Source organism: Gossypium hirsutum, chromosome D06 (genome assembly GCF_007990345.1).
Source record: "Gossypium hirsutum isolate 1008001.06 chromosome D06, Gossypium_hirsutum_v2.1, whole genome shotgun sequence".
Classification (NCBI taxonomy): Eukaryota; Viridiplantae; Streptophyta; class Magnoliopsida; order Malvales; family Malvaceae; genus Gossypium; species Gossypium hirsutum.
Window position 1 is genome coordinate 11,125,885 of NC_053442.1, and position 20,367 is coordinate 11,146,251.

The 20,367-nt window shown below is 34.0% G+C and overlaps 4 protein-coding genes and 1 long non-coding RNA gene across 6 annotated transcripts; 3 read left to right on the top strand and 2 right to left on the bottom strand.

The window, feature by feature from the left end:
• Nucleotides 1-1,615: 1,615 nt before the first annotated feature.
• Nucleotides 1,616-3,193, top strand: LOC121218469 (dynein light chain LC6, flagellar outer arm). Its single transcript, XM_041095658.1, has 2 exons — nt 1,616-2,748; nt 2,890-3,193. The coding sequence occupies exons 1-2, from the start codon at nt 2,611-2,613 to the stop codon at nt 3,031-3,033; spliced, it is 282 nt and encodes a 93-aa protein (XP_040951592.1). The 5' UTR covers nt 1,616-2,610; the 3' UTR covers nt 3,034-3,193.
• A 324-nt stretch (nt 3,194-3,517) lies between these two features.
• Nucleotides 3,518-8,334, bottom strand: LOC121218466 (uncharacterized). Of its 2 annotated transcripts, XM_041095654.1 has the most exons (5): nt 7,976-8,334; nt 7,427-7,493; nt 5,577-7,322; nt 5,103-5,397; nt 3,518-4,491 (listed from the first exon to the last, which is right to left on the bottom strand). In XM_041095654.1, the coding sequence occupies exons 3-5, from the start codon at nt 7,317-7,319 to the stop codon at nt 3,860-3,862; spliced, it is 2,670 nt and encodes an 889-aa protein (XP_040951588.1). In that variant the 5' UTR covers nt 7,320-7,322; nt 7,427-7,493; nt 7,976-8,334; the 3' UTR covers nt 3,518-3,859. The 2 variants fall into 2 exon arrangements, with proteins under 2 accessions (XP_040951588.1, XP_040951589.1); XM_041095655.1 differs by lacking the exon at nt 7,427-7,493.
• Nucleotides 4,386-5,108, top strand: LOC107901247 (uncharacterized). Its single transcript, XR_001685184.2, has 2 exons — nt 4,386-4,524; nt 4,804-5,108. It is a non-coding gene; the product is annotated as an uncharacterized lncRNA (long non-coding RNA).
• Nucleotides 8,335-12,593: 4,259 nt separating the features above from the next.
• LOC121218467 (rop guanine nucleotide exchange factor 9) lies at nt 12,594-15,078 on the top strand. The gene is made up of 6 exons (XM_041095656.1): nt 12,594-13,143; nt 13,260-13,414; nt 13,511-13,585; nt 13,676-13,945; nt 14,027-14,347; nt 14,428-15,078. Exons 1-6 carry the CDS (start codon nt 12,816-12,818, stop codon nt 14,593-14,595), a joined length of 1,317 nt encoding a protein of 438 aa, XP_040951590.1. The 5' UTR covers nt 12,594-12,815; the 3' UTR covers nt 14,596-15,078.
• A 172-nt stretch (nt 15,079-15,250) lies between these two features.
• On the bottom strand, nt 15,251-19,350 carry LOC121218468 (aspartate aminotransferase, cytoplasmic). Its single transcript, XM_041095657.1, has 12 exons — nt 19,112-19,350; nt 18,700-18,771; nt 18,533-18,594; nt 18,374-18,457; nt 18,136-18,235; nt 17,920-18,040; nt 17,439-17,602; nt 17,194-17,331; nt 16,983-17,104; nt 16,548-16,642; nt 16,204-16,324; nt 15,251-15,550 (listed from the first exon to the last, which is right to left on the bottom strand). Exons 1-12 carry the CDS (start codon nt 19,163-19,165, stop codon nt 15,466-15,468), a joined length of 1,218 nt encoding a protein of 405 aa, XP_040951591.1. The 5' UTR covers nt 19,166-19,350; the 3' UTR covers nt 15,251-15,465.
• Between the last annotated feature and the right edge of the window lie 1,017 nt (nt 19,351-20,367).

A 20,367-nucleotide genomic window follows, 5' to 3' on the forward strand; every position in this document is an offset into this window, starting at 1 on the left:
AGTAAATAACACATTTTTTGAATTTTTAGAAACTTTTATATTTTTCATATTTTTAAATTATATACATTTTTAATTTTAAGGAGTTTTTAATTTTCACATTTTTATGATTTTTATATTTTTATTAGAAATAAAAAAAAACTTTTAATTTTTAAAACATTTTTTGAACTATTTATATGTTTTTAAAAAGTAAGGACCAAAGATGGAGGAAAATATGGTAGCCGTTATGGTGCCAGTTTGAGGAAGCAAATTAAGAAGATGGAGGTGAGTCAACACAGCAAGTACTTCTGCGAGTTGGGTGGAAAGTATGCAGTGAAGAGAAAGGCTGTAGGAATCTGGGGCTGCAAGGATTGCGGGAAAGATAAAGCTGGTGGTGCTTATACTTTGAACATTGCCAGCGCTGTGACGGTGAAGAGTACTATTAGGAGGTTGAGGGAGCAAACCGAGAGCCGAGCTGCTGCTGACTACGTTATGTTCAACTTTGGTATGATGTTTTTGTATGTGTCGACTACAAACCAGTTGAGTCATTTTGTTCACAATTATGATGCTTAGTTCTTAATTTTATATCTTAACTCTGGTGTTGAAATATTTGAGTATTGTTATTTCAAAAAAAAAAAACCGGAGAGTAAAGATTAAATTGATAAAAAATTGTAAGTAATGAAAGCTAAAAAATTTATTACATGTCTATAATTTAACTTAAATATCAAAGAATAATCAAAGTGTCAACTCCGACACCTCCTTAACTTATTTTCTTTTACTAGTTACATTCCTCTATACCTCATCTTCCATCTAAATCCTTACCAATTCAAACATGTATTAACATCTATTTTAAGGTAATTAAAAAACAATAAGAGTTTTGAAAAAAAATACATACCATATTTTTATTTATTTATTTATTTGATTTTAATTAGTATCTAGTATTTTTTTTCCTTTCCTTTTCCTTACATCCAAACAATTAAAGTTTACATTAAAAAAAATCCTTTTATATCCAAACAAAGAAAAATGATATCCTTATTTCTTTCCCACCTTTCACTTCCCCTCCATCCAATTTAAGGAAATGAATAACACTGTAATAAGATAAAATGGAAATTTCACTTCCACTACAATCCAACAGGATAAAGGAAATGAAGTTATTTATATATATATTTATTTATTTATATTTTTAGAACAAAAATAAACTTTGTTCAATGATTTTTTAATATTGTTTGACAAAGTTTCAAAATTTTTCATAAATATTTTTAAAAAACAATAAATTTTTAAGTAAATAATCAATAACTTTTATATGGTATTTTTAAAAAAAAAATATTTTTACATAGAAAATTTAAAGTTATTTTCACTATTTTAAATATAAAATATTGATTTTTATCATTAAAATAAAAATGATTATAAAATAAATAAAAATGAAATTTGACGTTCTTCATTAATCATTTAAACACTTTGATTTTTGATATTTTAATCTCAATCCTATTAGATGTTAATTAAAAGTTTATATTTTACTACACCGATAACTTAATTGATTATTTTATATCTACCAATGAAAAAGTCGAAATAATTTCATTTCCAATAATAGCCATGGTAATGTTGATGTTGTTGTAAGTACATGTTTTGTCTAGGTTGGGAGCTTTCTGAACTCAAAATCAAGTGAGCTCCATCGCCTTCAGAAGGTGCTGGGAGTTCATTGGAGGTCGCCGAAAAAAGGATGGGTTAAGTTGAACACAAATGGTGCATCGTCGGAAAACAGTAATAATGCTGCTATTGAAGGAGCATTTAGAGACCATGATGTCAATTGGATGTGCAATTCTACTATGTGGATTGGAAAGGCCTCAATTTATAATGGGAGTTTGGTTTTAGACAATCGGAATTGGAGTGTGACAATATTTTTGTTGTGGAAACTATCTTAGCTGGTGGTGCAGGTAATTGTATAATATCGGAGTTACGTTTGATTAGTCAACTTCTATGCCGAAATTAAAAAGTTTATTTTCAACGCATCCCTAAGGAACACAACAGAGTAACTGAATGGATGGCTAAGTTTGTAAACGGAAATTATAATGAGATGTAGGTAAATGAAGAGACTTCAATGTTATTATGGGAACTTCTCAATGTTAATCTTAATTCAATAGTTGTTATTTTTAACTAATTTGTTGTCATTACATTTCGCTTCCTAATGGTTTTTAAAAAAAAATGAAAAACTTTTATGTTTATATTAAACAATAAATTATAAATCTAGCAAAAAGATATTTATATTACTTTTTTATTATTTTTTTAAAGAAAAAGAAAAAGAGTGAATAAGAGAGAAAAGGAAAGGATGAAAGGAAATTCCCCACAGCCAGTAGAGTCCAACAGTAATTATCATATCTGCGTCATCTTGGGTTTTTTGGATTAGAATCTTAGATATCCAAACAAAACCCCAATGAAAAGTGGTGAAGATGCTGACAAATTAAAAAGGTTGGAGTACGTGCCCCCATCTCTAAAGTTGTATACTTCCTACGCAATAATGTTCTTCCCCCCCTTCTTCTATATAATTCTGCCAACAATAAAGCCTTCTGGTTGTTTGAACGCCGAATGATACTTTAATTTCATCCAAAAGAATCCTTTTCTGCAGAAGCTGAAGCGATGTTGGAAGGCAAAGCTATGATAAAAGAAACTGATATGCCTGAGAAGATGCAAACCCAAGCCATGGATTCTGCTTCTCAGGCACTTGATCTTTATGATGTTTCTGACTGCATCTCTATTGCTGCTCACATCAAGAAGGTTCAAACTTGCAACACCCTTTTCTCCTCGTTTGTTTTTTATGTCTAAGAATTTAGTATTACAAGGTTCAAACTTGGTTCTGGGGCATCTTCATGTATGTGTGTGTATTTGTTTGGGTTTGGATTTTTTTTTTATTTGCAGGAATTTGACAACGAATATGGAGGTGGATGGCAATGTGTGGTGGGTTCAAACTTTGGGTGTTTCTTCACTCATACAAAAGGGACTTTTGTTTATTTTGCTTTGGGGACCCTCAATTTCCTTATATTCAAGGGGGCAGCTTCTTAATTTTCTTGTACTTACGAAGACAAGCAGAGTGTGAGAGAAGGCCAAAAGGGCACTTCACCCCACATCTAAAACAGCTTTATTGGTCAGCAGAGATATGTAAAGAATAATATGCTTGCTGTTGCCAAGATTTCTGTTTAAATGATATCCTTCTTGTTAAAAAGTCTCCTATGCTTGTTTGCAATATTCTTGATTTCAACTGCATTTGATACTGTGGTGGGGTTAGAATAGTGTAAATTATTTTTTTATTGAGAAATCCTTTGTTTGCATTTTGTTATATGGTGGTTGTCTTTTTCAGTAGGCAAGCTGCTGCTTATAGATTAATGGCAGTTGGCAAACTCCAACGCCAGAAATGATGAATGATTGAGCCTCGATTATCTTTCAAAGGGAATGAGTCAGTCAAGCTGCCGTGCCCTTTTTGAAATCTAAGCTTGACACATGGTGGTGTAATGGTTGATTGAGTATTGATTGGGTCCGAATGAGCAAATGGGCAACTATTCTTTGTTGACCTGAAAGACTTAATACAGCTCACATGATGTTATTTCAAGTGTTCACTACATATATGATGATATATTTTGATTCACACTGTAAAAATAAAACTTGGGTTATTTACATATTTTAAGTGGCTGAAGCCTAAATATACATTTTGTCAATTACAGCAATGAAAATATGATTTTTCAATGGGAGAAATGGGCAAACACGTTCAACTCTGCCCCCTTTATTCAACCAAAGTAAAGCTTATTTACCATTGCTGCATCACCGACCTCTTGAAGCTATGAATGTGCAGATCTGCAGAACCAACATTCAAGAAGTTGGTAAAACCACACACTTATGCACAAATCTCAGCGATTAATCCACTTAATAGTTGCTTTTCAATGTCCTCCACTACTTGTATTGTGTCATCCACTGAAAATCCTTTCCTCCAACCCAAGTCCCATATTCCACTCAAAACTTCACTGTGGTTTATATCTCTTTCCAGCATTGAATAAAGACTATCAGCAGGGTAGTTTTTACCAGCAACTTCACTGTAGCTTCTCAGAGCTTCGACCCTGTCACAAGTTTCCTTTAACAAATGATCTAGAGAGATATGCCTTTTGGCATTTCCAACCAGGCTAAACCAAGGAGGGTGAATCATTTGAGAATCAGGATTGCTTCGTCGTCGGACAATTTCGTTAGCACAGTCCAAGGAAAGTCGTGTGTCAGCATCTGAGAAACCACTGATGCCAATTTTTTGCAAAGTTGTAGGAACATTTTCACAAAGATCGAAAAGTTCCTCCACATTATTGATAAAAGCTGGACTGCTCAATAGCAATGCCTTTAGACTGGTCCCAGTCATGAAGCTTTCACAGTCAGTTCCGATGGAAGTGATAAGGTCATCATCAACTTCAATAGATTTTCTGCTATTCTGATCCCCAAAGGTAACCAGGGTAACATCAAAAACAGAACTCTCACTGCAGTGCTCTACAAGAAAAACAAGGCAAAAGTAAAGAAATGGTAAGAATCTTCATTTTGCACATAAGGTACAGGAGTTCACTTTTCTAAACTGAAATTTTAGAATTTATTTTTCCAATTCCATTATATGGTTACCTAAAAGGCAGTTATACTTATGTGAATAAATGGTGACAAACTCCACCCATTATTTGGAGGTCCTAGAATGTTTTCTCAATCATTTCTCCTTAAATTTCTCTTTAACTTACTACAATATGAAAGCATATCTGTTTATATATCAAATTAAGTTCCTTCTCAAGCTACATGCTTTTCTTTCAAGGTTAGATGGTCTGACTATCCGAGTTAAAAGTCAAGAATCTCAGCATGATGAACGCAGTGGCTTCCGAATAGTATGTTATTGACTCCAGAAGCTCGGGTTGGGAGAGGAAGGTGTCAGCACTAGAAGAGAGAATCAGCAAAATATAACATGAAATTATTTTTAAACATAAGACATTGTACATGCAATTACATCAGAAATGCTGGTCTATATGTATCTACATCTGTAATGTGAGAAAATGGCATCTGGGTAATAATGTCACACCTAGAACACTGATATAATAAATTTTCAGTTTAAAGGGTGTTACCTCCAATCTGAATATCAATGTGTTCTGCTCCCTCCTCTCTAGGAAGTTGATCTGAAGTTGCAGAGCTATACTCTTCAAAATTAGTATCATTTTCAGATGCAGGATCAATCCTCTTTTCTTCCAAAAGAGTATCATTATTTGATGTAAGATCAATTCTCCTTTCTTCCAAAAGAGTATTGTCAATGGATGCAAGATCAATCCTCTTTTCTTCCAAAATAGTATCAGTTTCAGATGTAAGATTAATATTGTTTCCTTCCAAAAGAACTTGATCTGCTTTGCATTCTATCTTCTCAGTCTGCAAAGAAGATGAACTGCATTTAAGAACTCTCAATCTTATTTTCATAGCTTAATACATGTTGCACAGGCATTTCAAATCGTAGATGTCAACATTGCTATTTAATGAAATTAGATTTATAACAGCAGAATGTAAACTTAAAAGAACTCAGTTATTTTAACTACGGTAGACTTGCTCACCGCCTTTTTTGTTGAACTCTTTTTCAGATCAACAGGGCCACGAACTATAGTTTGTGGTTTGCGAGCAGAGTTGGAGTTTGCAGTTGCGCTTGGTTGATGGGAAACTTTACTTTTCATAACATTTGAAGCATTTTCAGGCTTACTGGACTTTTGAGGGGCAACCTTGGCTTGAACTTTAGACCTCAATAAATTCTTTGGTTTAGGAACCTCCTTCTCAAACGGTTTCCTGCTGCTTATCATAGGCTTTGGTATCATGTCAATGTTCTTCTCAGTTGCCACTTTCTTCAGCGATGACTGAGTTATAGAACCTGAACTTTTCACCCTAGTAGAAAGGCTTTGCTTAGTCTTTACTTCCTTTCTTGCTGGTCTGGTCTTGTTTTCTCGGCTGTCTTTTGCACCTTCCTGCTGGATATGTCTCTTCACTGGAGTTTCTTTTGTTTCCAATCTTCTGCTTGTTTTACTGAAGTTCAAACCTCTATTATTGGAGTCAATTATTTTTGAAGGCGAATCCTCTTTTGCTTTTGGTTTTTTGAGCATAGTTTCTCTGTTTGAGCTTCCCTCCTCCTGAAGCACCCGTGCAAACTTCTCTTCCGGTTGCAAGTACGGATCATGTCGAGGTTTTATGAGTACAATAGGTGGACTATTGTTAATTAACCTGCTTCCTGAAAAGAAATCACTTGATTGATAGGAATCAGGCTTAATCTCTTTGATGGAGTTGCTTTTGAGAAGCACTTTAAAATGCATGGTTTCAAGGACGTCCTTTAGCGGCTTCTCTGGATCTTCTGTCCGGAGAGCATATTGAGGCTTTCTCACTTTCGGTGTATCAATTTCAAAAGCAGGTCGCTGTTGACTGAAAATCTTCTTATTCTCTGTATCTTTCTGGGAATTTGTCTTCCATGACTTTGGAGGCATTTCTTCTAGGCCCATAAGCTTTGCGATCAAACTCGGGCCTCTTGCCTTCTTCTCTTCAGCTGCTGACCAGATAGATGACTCCATGGAAGTAAAGTTGTCGGTTTGAACAGATGAAGATCGGCTTGAGCTTGTGGATGGGACATCTGAAGCTGAGTCCAGCGGATATCTTGAACTGAAGCATCTTTTTTCTTCAGCATTTATGTTTGGCAATAGATTTTGCCTAGCTAAGCTATCTCTAATCACTTCCCTAAGCTCCTCAATGCAATCTCTAGAAGAAACACCAGCTGAAAGGTGTGGATTCTGGATTGCCTTTCGGTAATTTCGCTCTTCAACTGAACTCAAATGCATTCCCTGAATCACTTGATCATTTCGCACCTTATCAGATTTTTCCTTTTCTTTCTTCTTCAACCTAGCCAAATGAGATGCTTCTTGTAACTTCCCCAGCATGTGTAAAGAATCCTGTAATTCCAGAGCTCCTTTCAACAGATCCTTTGCTAGATCTTTTGAATGCCGGTCACACCAAATCCCCCCGGACCATGAGTTGGTCACCTGATTCAGCTTGTGAGCTCCTCTTGAAACCTCCAAGAGCTGACAGGAAGATGAGCTATGAAGTTCTTCCATGGGACCCTTAGACACTGTCTCTTCTCTTCCTGCCTTACTTGCAACACAAACATCCAATCTGTTCTGTGCTTTTCGGCCTTCATTCTTATGCTCCATCTTCCTTGAATCACTTTCAGACCTTCTAATCATTCCGGACTCTACGACTCCCTTCGGATCATCACACACAACAAATGATCTGTAAACAATTGATCTTAGGCTGTCTTGAGGCATATTCTGTTTATATCCAAAGCATTTTATAATGTGAGTCAGAAGCTTACAAATACTAAAATATCAAATCTACCAGTACCAAAATATTTCTCATGAGATGATATTCTTACAGGCTTTTGATATTTTAATCAGATTCAAAGATTGGCCGAAACAGACAACAGCAACACTTGTTCAGCTCTGGTTCATTGAAAACAACATAAGCAAAAATCCTTAAATCAGTTGCTGCCGCCCCATTAAACAAAACCAAATGCCATTAAAAAATGGGGAAAAAACAATGAAATTACATTTCCCTTTGGAATGTTTCAAACCTTAGCTACTATCTTCCAGAGATTTGTTAATCCAGATAGATCCTTAAATCTAGATTCGACCATAAATAAAGATGAAAGACATAACTTATATGATACAATTACATAATTGAAAAAAGTATATAAATTTAACAAAGTAAAAGCAAAAGTGTCATCTTTATATAACGAGTAAAGAATCAGTTTTCCCCCCAAAACTTAATGGACAAAAACCTGAATTTAACAATTTCCTCTCATTTTCACCATTTTAAACCATCCCAGAAGAAGGCAAAAGGAAGATGACCCAGATAAGAAAAATGCATGCAAAAAGGGAAAAAAAAAAAGCAGGAGCCAAGAATTTAAGAAGGGAATGCTGACCTTGTAGAAAGCTGAAAGTGAAAGTGCAGAGACTCAGATCCAAAGAGAAAACCAAAGCAGTGAGGAGCATTGACTTTGTTGTTAAAGCAATGAAGAAGGGAGTGTGTGTGAAACAAGAAGCGCCTTCAGTTTTTCTTACAAAACAAAGAAAAAAAAAACAGCTTAATAGATTAGTTTAATCGGGGGAAATGAGATGGTTAAGGAGGAAGCTTAGCAAGCGGCGTGATTTCATGGCGGTGGGACTTATAGTTATAATTTGTCGTACGCGTGTTGCAGGAATAAAGGCAAAAAAAAAAAAAAAAAAGAGTAAAAAGGAAGGGAAAAATCTGTTGGAAAGCACGACGAGGGAAAGCACGGTAAACGCAAGTTTTGGCAACTACCCCTCTGCTCTTCTTTAACATCATCTTTGTGTAACTGCTCTTCCCTTTTTTTTAATTTCCTTTTGGTTAAATTCTGCTATTAATCCTTATACTTTGTAAAAGTTATGAATTTAATCATTATATTTTTCGAATTGATCAATTTTAGTCTTAACCCAAAAGGTAGTAATTAAATTTGTTTGGTTAAATTCAATTACTAGTCTTGTACTATGTGTACAATTGTAGATTTAGTTTATATTTTTCAAATTTTAGAATTTCAGTGTTAGTGCAAATGATATGGGTTAATTCATTAATTGCATTTTTATTGGGTAATATGTGAAAATAACAAATTAATATTGTATTACAGATGATAATATGTTGCATTCAATTTTAGAAATACCAGAGCTTAACTGAATAAATTTAACAAGTCTTGTTTCTTAAGAACTAATATTTTAAAATTTAAAAAAGTAAATAGATTAAATACACAAAATGTTCAAAGTAGAAGGAGTAATAGAAGAATTTAACCTTTCTTTTTTATATTGCGATATGGGTGAAAATAAAATAGTATTCTTTTCAAAATATTTGTACATGTGAAAAAGTTAATTCGTGATATATGAATCGCTTTATAAAAATATGGATTATTTCAGTTTTTTAGTAATTTTTTAATTAGGGTTTTTGTTTAATGAATGCATTTAGAAGATTATTTAATATATAATTAGTTAAAATAGGAAAAAAAATAGAAATGCATCGGCTAAGTAAATTATGGTAAGATTATTTAAGAGAAATGAAAGAATTGAATATGGGTAATAGGCTAGTGTAACAGAAGTTCAATTTCTTTTCTGTTCTTGTTAAATTGATTGTGTACATTAAACAGACTGCTTGAAAAAACAAAACGTATGATGCTTGTGATGGATAGAAAAGACAACCACCTCACTGTATAATAATTAAAATTATGAATTTTCACAATTATTTGATTGTTTATAATTCAAATTCATGATTAATATTTGGGTTTTTGTAAAGTATAAAAATGAAATTCTAATCAATTAAAATGAAGAGTTTATTGGTATCAAAATTATGAACAATAAGCCAAAAAAGAAGTTAAAAAAGTAATATTTAGAGCTGAGAAGTTGAAATCCTAGTCCCACCAATCAACTATGGTTTACTTGTAGCTAAGAGCTAACATTATATCATATTCTATACCAAACGCCACCTTTTTTATTTCTCTTAGGGTGAGTTGTGAGAAAAAACAAAAACAAAGCAAAATTAAACAATGCAGCCTCTTTTCTTTTGAAAATGAATATTTGGTAAAATAGGTATGAAAATACCTCTGACTCTCTTCAAAATTAAAATATTTTTTTTAAACGCCCAATTGACCCAAGCCTCTATTGAAATGTTTGGGAGCAGCGGAATCCATTTACCTCATTTTACTCTACCAGGATTACAATCAAGTTTAATGCATTCACAAGAGTCATGCTATGACTATACATATATGAAGGTATGGTGTTAATACTACTTTTGGTGGTGCCTATCATTAATGCAATTCAATCCTCACCATCGTTTTTGCTGCTGCTAACTCTATGTATGGTTATTCGCCATGCTTGGCTAAGCCTATCATTAATGCTTGGCTAAGCTTACTAAAACGCAATTTTACTATTACGAATTTAAATTTTTATAAATTATAAAAAATAAAAAGAAAAAAGAAAAAGGGGGGGGGCGGAGTCATTGGATATTGTGGGTTCCAAAAGGCAAACCTAAAATTGAATTAGCAGAAAAGGTATTCATTGGAGTGATATGGGTAGAAAGAAAGATTGGAAGCAAGCAGGGGCATTACCTCTGAGAGTAAAAGTTGGTATTGAAAATAGTAAAATGCTGATAGTGTAAAATAAATGAATGGGTTTATATATTATATGAGAGCAGCTTTGATGTAGAAAAAATAAAAAAATGGAAATGCTGCTATACATTCCCCCGAATCTTGTAATGCCCAATAATTCAAAAGCAGTTTAATTAAGGACAAAAATAGAGTAGTGTTGGGAATCATATCACATGCACATGCCATATATTTTCACATTTTTGGTCATGTAATTATTCTCCCAAAATTAGTACCAAAAACAATCACTAACATTCAACATGTATTTGTACTTAGTATGGCTCAATTTTATTTTCAGTTTAACTTCACATTATCTCAATATTTTTTTAAAGTCAAAAGTGTCTCTTTATTTTATAAAAATTTAAAAGGACTAAATTTCAAAATTTTGCAAAGTAGAGGAATTTATGGAAAATTTAACCTATTTGTAAATATCTATAATAAGATGCGGACATTAATAAAAGGTAATTGGGCGAAAGTCTTATCACAAAAACATAAGAGAGAGCGGGAGGGAATGTCTCACTATTGAAATATACGTTGTTTTATTCGCTTTTCTTTCTAAATTTTAAATTTAAATTTCACAATATACTCCTGCTTCCAATTTATATTAATTACATATTATTAATATCTTTTTCAATTTTATTTTTATTTTTTATTAAATTTGGTCTTTAATTTTAAACAAATTTGAATTTGATCATCAATTTTGAAAAAAAATTCAAATTGTTGTTTTTTCTTTTAACTAAAATGTTGAAGATTTAAACATAGCAGCTCACTTAACAATCCACGTGTACTTCATATTATTTTTTTATTTTTATTTTAAATATTTTTATAAGTTTTAAATTATTTGTTGATGTGATATATAAGACAAATTGTACTATGTCAGTATGAAGTTCATATACATTGCCACACGGATTGTCATGCCAACATTACTAAAAAAGTTAATATTTTTTGTCAACATTTTTGATAAAAAAAGGAACGATTACACTCCTTTTAAAAAGCTAATAATCAAATTTAGGTAAAAAAAAAGATCAAATTGAAAAATATGTAAACATTAAGAGTTAAATGTAATAAATTTAGTCTATTATCGTGGCATGCTATATGTTAATTATTTTGTACAATTTAGAGTCAAAATCAAATTAGTGTGATAAATTATAAAAAAAATGAATGAATGAAGACATGATGCAAATACAACATAGTAAAATAATTAATATATAACATGCGGGCAAAAAAATCAAAATCTATACATAATAAATATTAATTTGTCATACATCTATTTCGTAGGAGTTTAAAATGTATCACTTCCATCTTTTTACTCTTAATATTGTATTGAACACAAACAGCTGAGATAAATTATTTAAATATATGATATAAATACATATTTTTCTTAAATTAAATTATAGAAAATATAAGCAAACAATACTAACCCAACATAAAAAAAGAGCTGTAATGATAATCTAATAATCAAATTTTAATTAATTGAATACTTTAAAAACCACTCACTAAAAAATAATTTGAAGAAAGAAATGACTTAATAACCAATACCCATAAATCAAAATTGAGCAATTAGGGAGAATAGATTATTATATAAATAAATGAGATATTGGTTGTTGAATGGTATTATAATTTATTGGAATGATTTATGAAGGGTCATCTTCATAGGTAAATGTTCGAGAGTTATTGGTTAAGTTATGAAACGTCTTATTTGAATGTGTTAATGCTGACGTGACTTGATAATGGTTCCCGTATTATGTTTTAAATCTTCTTATAGGTGAGACATCCTAAATGATTCACTTAATGAAGTATATTAAAGTTAAATGTATATAGATTTTGAGATGGATGTAATATTACGGAATATAAAGAATAAATAAAATATGAGTTAGAAAAGAAGGAAAATATTGAAATTTGTTTGAATGATTAATGTACCTTTGGATTATGTTGCTTTCTCTTGAGCCATTTTTGGGGGCATTTTAAATTTGTGGTAATTAATTCACAATCTTGTTAGGTTGAAACATTAATTTTGAGCAGATTTGTTCATTTGACACACATAAAAGTGGGTCGTCCATATCTTCACCAAAAGTCCCTCGTCAAATAATGCAGTCAAACTGTACCTTTGAAAGCTAATATGTATAAAATACTTTCATCAACGGAAATGCCTATGGAATGAAAAAGTTGGTCGTGGTGCCTCCATTTTCATGCAAATTTTAGCTTATGAAAAGGGAGTTAAGTTAGTTAAATCAGTTTAAAAAGTTGTATGTTTTCCCGAACATTTTGCACCATTCATCCATCTTAACATTTTTATTTATTGTTTTTAGACAAAAACCGTTGTTTAGAATTTATGTTTAATTTGTTAGAACCGACCCTCAAATTTATGTTTTCTGAAAATATGCACCGTACATTCTCTTGTTGTAAATACAGTAAACGCCATTAAACCACTTCAGCCTCTATTTATTCAACCCTCACATAAACCCTCTTTTTTTAGTTCATCTTTTTTTCTTTTCTTTTTTTTTTTTGGCTTTTGTTTTCTTCTTCTTTTGTTTTTTTGTTGTTTAAACAACACAAAGAGAAGAAGAAGAAGAAGAAGAAGAAGAAGAAGAAGAAGAAGAAGCTTTGGATTGACAATATGATTCGAACATTAACACGTAGGTACACCCTTCGAACCTCCTCATCTTGCAACCGTACGAGAATGTCGTCTGATAATTCAGGAAAGTACCACCAGAATCTGATCCCAGATGCCAATGATGATGATGATGGTATGGACATAAGAAATGAAGAACAATCAATGGTGCATCAAAATGTAGGAGCAGGAACTCCCCATCACGATCTGCAATCTGATATGGAAATGATGAAGGAAAGGTTTGCAAAGTTGCTCTTGGGTGAAGATATGTCTGGAGGGGGGAAAGGTGTTTATTCAGCTTTGGCTTTGTCAAATGCTGTCACTAATCTAGCAGGTAATATTCCTGTATGAATGAATGAATGAATGTATGTATGTATGCATGCATGTGTATGTATGTATGTATGTATGTATGTATGTATGTATGTATAATGGTGGCCAATTATATTGCAGCATCGATATTTGGAGAGAAAGGGAAATTAGAACCCTTGGCTCCGGAAAGGAAAGCAAGGTGGAGAAAAGAAATGGATTGGCTTTTATCTGTAACTGATCACATTGTTGAATTTGTTCCTTCACAACAGATATCTAAGGATGGTACCAATATGGAGGTATATACCATCATCATCTCTCAAAGAAATTGGGATCTTTGATTACAATTTCACCATTGCTTATTAACTCCCAACCATTTTGTTTCAACTCAACAGGTTATGGTCACGAGACAACGGAGCGATCTGCTGGCGAATATACCCGGCCTGCTCAAACTCGACGCGATTCTTATCGTGGGTATCTCTAATCCTTGCTAACCTGATGATGATAAAGAATAACAGTATATGATATGCTGCTGATCAAAAAGTATGTAATGAAAACAGGAGACTCTTGACAACTTTGGACAAGAACAAGAGTTTTGGTACGTGTCCAAAAATGAAAATCAAGACATGGACAACAGCAGCCAAAGGGATGACAAATGGTGGCATCCTATCGTTAAGGTTCCCGAAAATGGACTATCGGAAACATCACGAAAACGGCTGCAATATCAAAAGGAGTCTGTAAACCAAGTGCTAAAAGCTGCAATGAACATCAATGCTCAAGTCTTATCTGAAATACAAATCCCAGAAAGTTACATTGATTCCCTCCCCAAGGTAAATAAATCAATGGAACTCTACATAATAGACTAGAATGTTAATCTGTACTAAAGCAACAAATATTCACTTTTGACTTAGAATGGAAGAGAAAGCCTTGGAGATTCAATCTATAAAAGCATCACAGTGGATAGCTTTGATCCCTTACAATTTCTGTCAGCTATGGATTTCTCGACCGAACACAAAGTACTCGACTTCAAGAACAGGATTGAAGCCTCCATTTTGATTTGGAAAAGGAAGATGAACCAGAAAGATGGATGGAATCCATGGGGTTCGGGTATCAGTTCTGGGAAAAGGGAGCTGTTTGAAGTGAGGGCTGAGACTATCTTACTCTTACTCAAACAGCAATTCCCTGGAGTTGCACAATCTTCACTTGATATTTCAAAGATCCAAGAAAATAGGGTACAATAGCTTAACCTTCTCCTCAATTGTATTCCAGGTTTGATAAACTTAGTTTTAACTAGTGTGTGAACTTTCAATAGGATGTAGGACTGGCTATCCAGGAGAGCTATTCTAGGGTACTGGAGAGCTTGGCTTTCTCAGTGATGTCAAGAATTGAGGATGTTCTTCATGCTGACTCCCTTACTCGAACAGTAAGGTGCAGCGAGATTGATTGCTCCGGAGATACTGATACTCTCGGGATCAAGTGATCCAGACATCTGCATTAAGGTTGATAATGAGGAGAGTAACACGTCCAAACCATCATCACATGGTTCCACCCCCAACAAAGGTTCCTACCTAGAGGATTAAAAACTTAAACGGGCTAAGAAGTTGTGGAATGATCCAGATTGATTGATAAAAATGGTAAATTTGGAAGGAAGGTAACAAGAGGAATTACAAGGATAACGAAGAAGAGGGAGAGAAATATGTAGAGTTAAACCAATGTATATATGAGTCAGCCCCATGTTGCAGGATTCCTTTGGGGCACTCACCTTTCTACACCTTACATCGTTCTTGCTTCACAACTTGGACAGGGAAGCCTTAAGATTGATGCTTTTTGAGATTGCATTCCGGCTCTAGGATTATAACTTCTTTTTTTATAATCCGGACTGCAACCATTAGTTCAACTTCATTTTCTTATTTCTTTACATTTTTAACTACAAATATATCAACATTGATATCAAATGGAAAAATTGTTCAATCCATTGTCATCGGGCCTATAGATACAATATTTTAAAAAATTAAAAATAAATAAAAACAGTCACGTCACATTCCTTTTTCTCAAAGACCAGGAAATGAACAGTAACCCCTTCAGAAAAATAACCCTGCCCAACCAAAATCAAATTAAACTTCTTCACAAAAATATTGATACCAATTGCAAGCATGCCATTTACGATGAAGTTTAAAAGGACGTGTAAAGTATAACATTGAAATCGAAATATCAAAAATCTGGTTCCAATCCAGACCCAACAATTATTATGGAAAATAATATGTGCTTGAAAAGTTAAGAAGACAACAGTCATGACATGGATGGGGCTAAAACCCAAAAGTACTTGCTACATAACTTTGAAATTTGCTTTCTAACAGCAACGGGTCACTGCAGCATGTATAGCATCAGCAAGATGAGGCACAGTCTTGGAGCTAAGACCTGCCATACTAATCCTCCTGCATGCAATATAAAGAAATTCTCATTTAATTTAGCATCTCAATTAAAGTAGGCATTTACAGATGGATACCAGTAGGTAAGACAGTCTTCAGAAATATCATCAACTATGCAAATGCAAATGAAGTTCAGGTTTAAGGGATACAGTAAATGAAACAGAAGAAGAGACTGCTACAACTCTAACCGTAAGCCATTAACACGGTGCCTGGGGTATGTGTGGGAGTAGGGGAGATGGAGAGTCGCTAAATTTGGAGGAAGAGATTACCAATCGATAACTAGAATAAGTGCTAAACTCGTTTTAGTAAGGTGCGTAAATCTATTCCTTTGCAATGCAGAAACAACTTCATTATAGCAGTAAAGAAACTCTCTTAATGTTGAATGAAAACTTTTAATCATATAAAACATTCATTGCATCCACGTCAGATGATCTTATTATGACTCGTGCAAGAGTACTGAGAGCTGGAGGGGAAACCTCAAGGTGTGCTTTTCTAGCCTGGCACTGATTTTTCAGGGCAAAATGCGGATTTTTGGTTAGACAAAACAAAAGCCTTTCTTACAAAACCATCTAGAAACCCCCAACCTTCCTCTCTCATCCCCAAAGTGTTTGGGGGAGGGGGGGAGTCATTACAAAAGGTTAAAAGAAAGATCTTTTTACCCATCAGATGTCATGTAGATGTGGTACTCCTTGGTCATGAAAGCAACTTGATCACTGTTCAATCCTGTGAAAGTAAACATTCCAATCTGCTTTATAATGTGACTCCAGTTACCTGGAGTACCTGTAAGAAAGAAGATAGAAACATGTTTAGTTTCTGCTTGATGGAGTACACCAAAGATCCATACAATAGTATAGAAAATTCAAGAAAAGAATATGCAAATTTCTTTTATACAACATATTTTGACTGACTCTTACCTATCAAACTTACGGCTCAAACCTACCGGTTAACAAAAAAAAGGGGCACATATATGCAAATACCATTAGAAGAAAGGATTAAGCAAAACCTTTAGCACTTAAAGCATCAAATAGTTGTTTCCGCATGCTAATAATTCGGTCTGCCATGGCTTTCAGTTCAATCTTCCACTCGTTATACATATCACTGTAAAAATAAAGAACAAGATTATAAATATATATATAAAAGAACAATTTTAAAAGAGAAACTATATGCAATCCACAAGAGAATTTACTTGATTTGAGTAATGATCTTATTCAAAGTACAACAAAACATTCATAGATGAAAAATTAAATTGAAACAGAAGAATACATGTTTTCCTCCTCTAATTAATATCACATGACATGGGCAAGGATTACCAGTAATGAGATAAATTTAACACCAAGATAAATTTGTTGCAATCGTTTCATTTCTAAAAATTTACCAATCCTACTCGTTTCTCTGTCATCTAACAAGTTCAGGTAGTTTGGTCTGACAAAGAACCCACCTATTTTTGAGGATAGTCATTGCAATTGAGGCACCATGAATTGGTGGATTGGAATACATAGGCCTAATCACAAGCTTCAACTGGCTCTCAACCCTGCTTGCAACATCAGCCGCCTTACAGACCTGTAAAATTATTATCATTATTATATGAAAGAGGCCTTAGGCATATAACGAAAGAAATCTACTCAGAATTTATTAGTCCAGCATCTTACAATGCTGAGAGCACCAACACGCTCCCCATAAAGTCCCATGTTTTTTGCATAACTTTGAGCTATAAAGCATTCCCCGCCATCTGCAACAAACGTGCGAACAGGTTGTGCATCTACATCTAAGCTACCACTTGCAAATCCCTGGATGTCAAAATTCAAGTGTTTGTAAAATAACATATCAAAACTATAACAAAACATAAATGGAGGTCGTTGAACAGCACTAAGTTTATTCAACAACAGACGATTACCTGGTAAGCACTGTCAAAGAAAGGCAATAACCCTTTAGATCTCATCGACTGTCTGATCTGTTCCCATTGCTCAACAGTTGGATCAACACCAGTTGGATTATGAGCACAGGCATGAAGAAGCACTATAGCTCCAGCTGGTGCTGCGCCAAGATCTTCTAGCAAACCTGTTTCCCAAAAATTTTGCCGTTACTTTTATTAGCTTACCACAACCAAGATATTGGTTACATAAACCATACAGAACTAGTTTAAAGGAACTTGAAACCAAAAGCAGGCAATTAAAAGGCAATGACATTTTTGCAGGAAGATTTCTGGACGGTAGCCAAGATCTTATATTGAATATGCTTTTTTTTTTTTTAAAACTCTCCCTGAAATAAATGAATGCATCAATTGTTTCTCCAAAAATTTCTTAAACTAATCAACTTATTAACAGCAGCAACGCATTCACTGCATGGCCTATTTACAGAAAACCATTATCTCAGACCTTGGAAATTAAGCCCACGAGTTGTTGGATCATAGTAGCGGTAATTCTTCACCGACAACCCTGCCATCGTGAAAACTTTCACATGGTTTCCCCATGATGGCTGTGGAATGTATATAGTACGCTGGAAAACAAAAAGATGGGCAAAATAAATATCACTTGCTCTTCAAAATGATAACAGCTTACTAAAGCAAAAATTAAAAAACCAGTCAAATTTACTTGGTGGTAATGCTTTGCTAAAAACTCAGCTCCAACCCTCAAGGAACCAGTACCAGACAAGCACTGAGCAGTAGCCACTCTGTTCTCTTGAATAGCAGGACTACCCAAAAGCAACAAACAAAAAGCATCCATTAAGAAATCAATAAAATACAACAGAAATGGGCAAGTAGACAAAAAGAATGGTTTCAACTAAACTAAAAGAAGGCACTTTCATTTTTTCTTCAATTTCTTCCTTTACCTGTCATCACCAAGAATGAGCTTAGCACTCAATTTATTGAACTCTGCGAGACCAAGAATAGGAAGATACTCCTTGACTCTCGACCTGAAAGTACATAAAACATGATCAATGAAACAACGCTAGCAAGGCATGAAGAATAGAACGGTTTGAACAACTTACTGGTCATTAACAAGAAGCTGTTCTGCTTTTCGAACAACATTTAGAACTAGAGGTTTTCCTTCCTGTTGTTGTCACAAACAGATCAACTGAATCAACATTAAGTAGTAGAAGAAGAAGACTGATCAACTTTATTATTAAGATGATTCTTAAAGAAAACTTAAAAATACCTCAGTTCTGTAAGCACCAACACCTAAATTCAACTTGTTCGGGCTTGGATCCTTGTTATAAGCAGCTGTCACCTGTTTGTTCAAATAAAATATTAAGAATAAAAAAATAAAAGAATGAACGAATGAAACACCTATCAATCAATCAATCAACCAACCAAACGAAGCTTCCTCTATTTATTTTCTAAAAGAAAAAAAAAACGGGAAAGCGAATCTAAAATGAAACTTCAAATATTCAATATTAAAGCAAGAGGCAAATAAGAAAAATAAAAAGAAATTCCTCGGTTACATTTGATCATAAAGCTCATGGTTAGCCGCGATCGAACACGTAATGATCCGATCAACGAAGATGATTGAATCAAACTTAAAATTAAGTATGAGTTACTGATTCAAAGAAAGGAGGATGATGAGTTACCCCAAGAATGGGATCTTCAGGAGCTTGAACAATGGAGGCAAACACAGAATCCATTGGGTTTGGAAAGACTCGTTTGGCTGGGGTTTTAGAGAGTGATCAAATAATCAGGGGGGGTTTCAGATTCTGTTTTATAAGGCGAGAAAGGGGTAGGCTGATTTGTTGAAGCAGCGGGCGTCTTAAACACCGTGAACTATGGGCGCTTCTGCTTTTCCAAGTGCCTTTCACTACTTTCCACGGTTTTTTAATTTTGGACTACTCTTTTATACCGTTACTTTTTTATGGTTTTTTTTTATAAAAATACTAATTACGAAAATGTAACATATTTACGAAAATAATATATTTTCTATTATAAAATTAGGTGTCATCAATATGATTTCATACCGGGGCCATTTACCAATAAAAGCTTGATTTTTTATAAATTTATCGAAATGAGCCCGGTATTTTATTATTTACCGAAATGAACCATTTTCCGGTAAATTGCGTCCATGTCAGCGCGATGTCAGTGGACGTGCCAGGAAATCGCCGCCACGTCAGCGCGCTTTGCTGACGTGGCAACAAATCGCGTCCTCGAGGGGGAGATTTGTTGCCACATCAGCAAAGCACGCTGACGTGGCCGCGATTTCCTGATTTGTAGGTTTTTGGATTTTAGGGTTTAGGATTTTAGGATTTTGGAGAAAAAAGTAAACAAATAAGTCGCGCCCACGTGTACGTGCTTCTTTATGGAAACATCTACCCTTGAATCTACAAATGTTGAGCATGCATTCACTGAAATACTAACTCAAATACATCATGTGATCAGTCGAAAAGCACTCGAAGGAGGGAATGATCAAACAACATTGCCCAAGGGACAAACCATCAATGTCGGCTCTCGGTATGATGTTTCAGCTGTGAAGAAAGACGACTGTTGTTCTGCATAATTGTTAGATGATTCCGAATGGCCAAATTTGCTTCCTCATTAAGCACAAGCTTTCCTCACCGTGATCTTTCTCGAGATCTTTTGTTGAAGACGAAGAAATCACAGCATTCCAGGGATTTTCTTATAGTTTGTTCAGACAGATCTAGTTTTAGCATTTTAAATGATTTTCATTAGTTGTGGAGAATAAATTTTAAATTAGCTATCATAATGTTTTGTATTTTCAAAGGAGTATTTTATGTAATATAACAAATAAATAGGGATAATTTAGGTATTATAAATAATTTAGTGCAACTATATACATGAAATTTCATTAGATGGGCAAGTCGTTGCCACATCAGCG

What these genes read in the sequence shown, in the direction of transcription:
- LOC121218469 (XM_041095658.1), top strand. Translation starts at nt 2,611, where the DNA reads ATGTTGGAAGGCAAAGCTATGATAAAAGAAACTGATATGCCTGAGAAG. An exon ending in TTGCTGCTCACATCAAGAAG is followed by an intron (nt 2,749 to 2,889) that starts GTTCAAACTTGC and finishes TTTTATTTGCAG; the next exon opens with GAATTTGACAACGAATATGG.
- LOC121218467 (XM_041095656.1), top strand. Translation starts at nt 12,816, where the DNA reads ATGATTCGAACATTAACACGTAGGTACACCCTTCGAACCTCCTCATCT. An exon ending in AACTCGACGCGATTCTTATC is followed by an intron (nt 13,586 to 13,675) that starts GTGGGTATCTCT and finishes TAATGAAAACAG; the next exon opens with GAGACTCTTGACAACTTTGG. An exon ending in ACATTGATTCCCTCCCCAAG is followed by an intron (nt 13,946 to 14,026) that starts GTAAATAAATCA and finishes CTTTTGACTTAG; the next exon opens with AATGGAAGAGAAAGCCTTGG.
- LOC121218466 (XM_041095655.1), bottom strand. Translation starts at nt 7,319, where the DNA reads ATGCCTCAAGACAGCCTAAGATCAATTGTTTACAGATCATTTGTTGTG. An exon ending in AGAGTTCAACAAAAAAGGCG is followed by an intron (nt 5,398 to 5,576) that starts GTGAGCAAGTCT and finishes TCTTCTTTGCAG; the next exon opens with ACTGAGAAGATAGAATGCAA. An exon ending in CATTGATATTCAGATTGGAG is followed by an intron (nt 4,492 to 5,102) that starts GTAACACCCTTT and finishes TTTTTCTTGTAG; the next exon opens with AGCACTGCAGTGAGAGTTCT.
- LOC121218468 (XM_041095657.1), bottom strand. Translation starts at nt 19,165, where the DNA reads ATGGATTCTGTGTTTGCCTCCATTGTTCAAGCTCCTGAAGATCCCATT. An exon ending in TCGTGGGCTTAATTTCCAAG is followed by an intron (nt 17,603 to 17,919) that starts GTCTGAGATAAT and finishes TTTGGGAAACAG; the next exon opens with GTTTGCTAGAAGATCTTGGC. An exon ending in TCTTTGACAGTGCTTACCAG is followed by an intron (nt 17,332 to 17,438) that starts GTAATCGTCTGT and finishes TTTGACATCCAG; the next exon opens with GGATTTGCAAGTGGTAGCTT.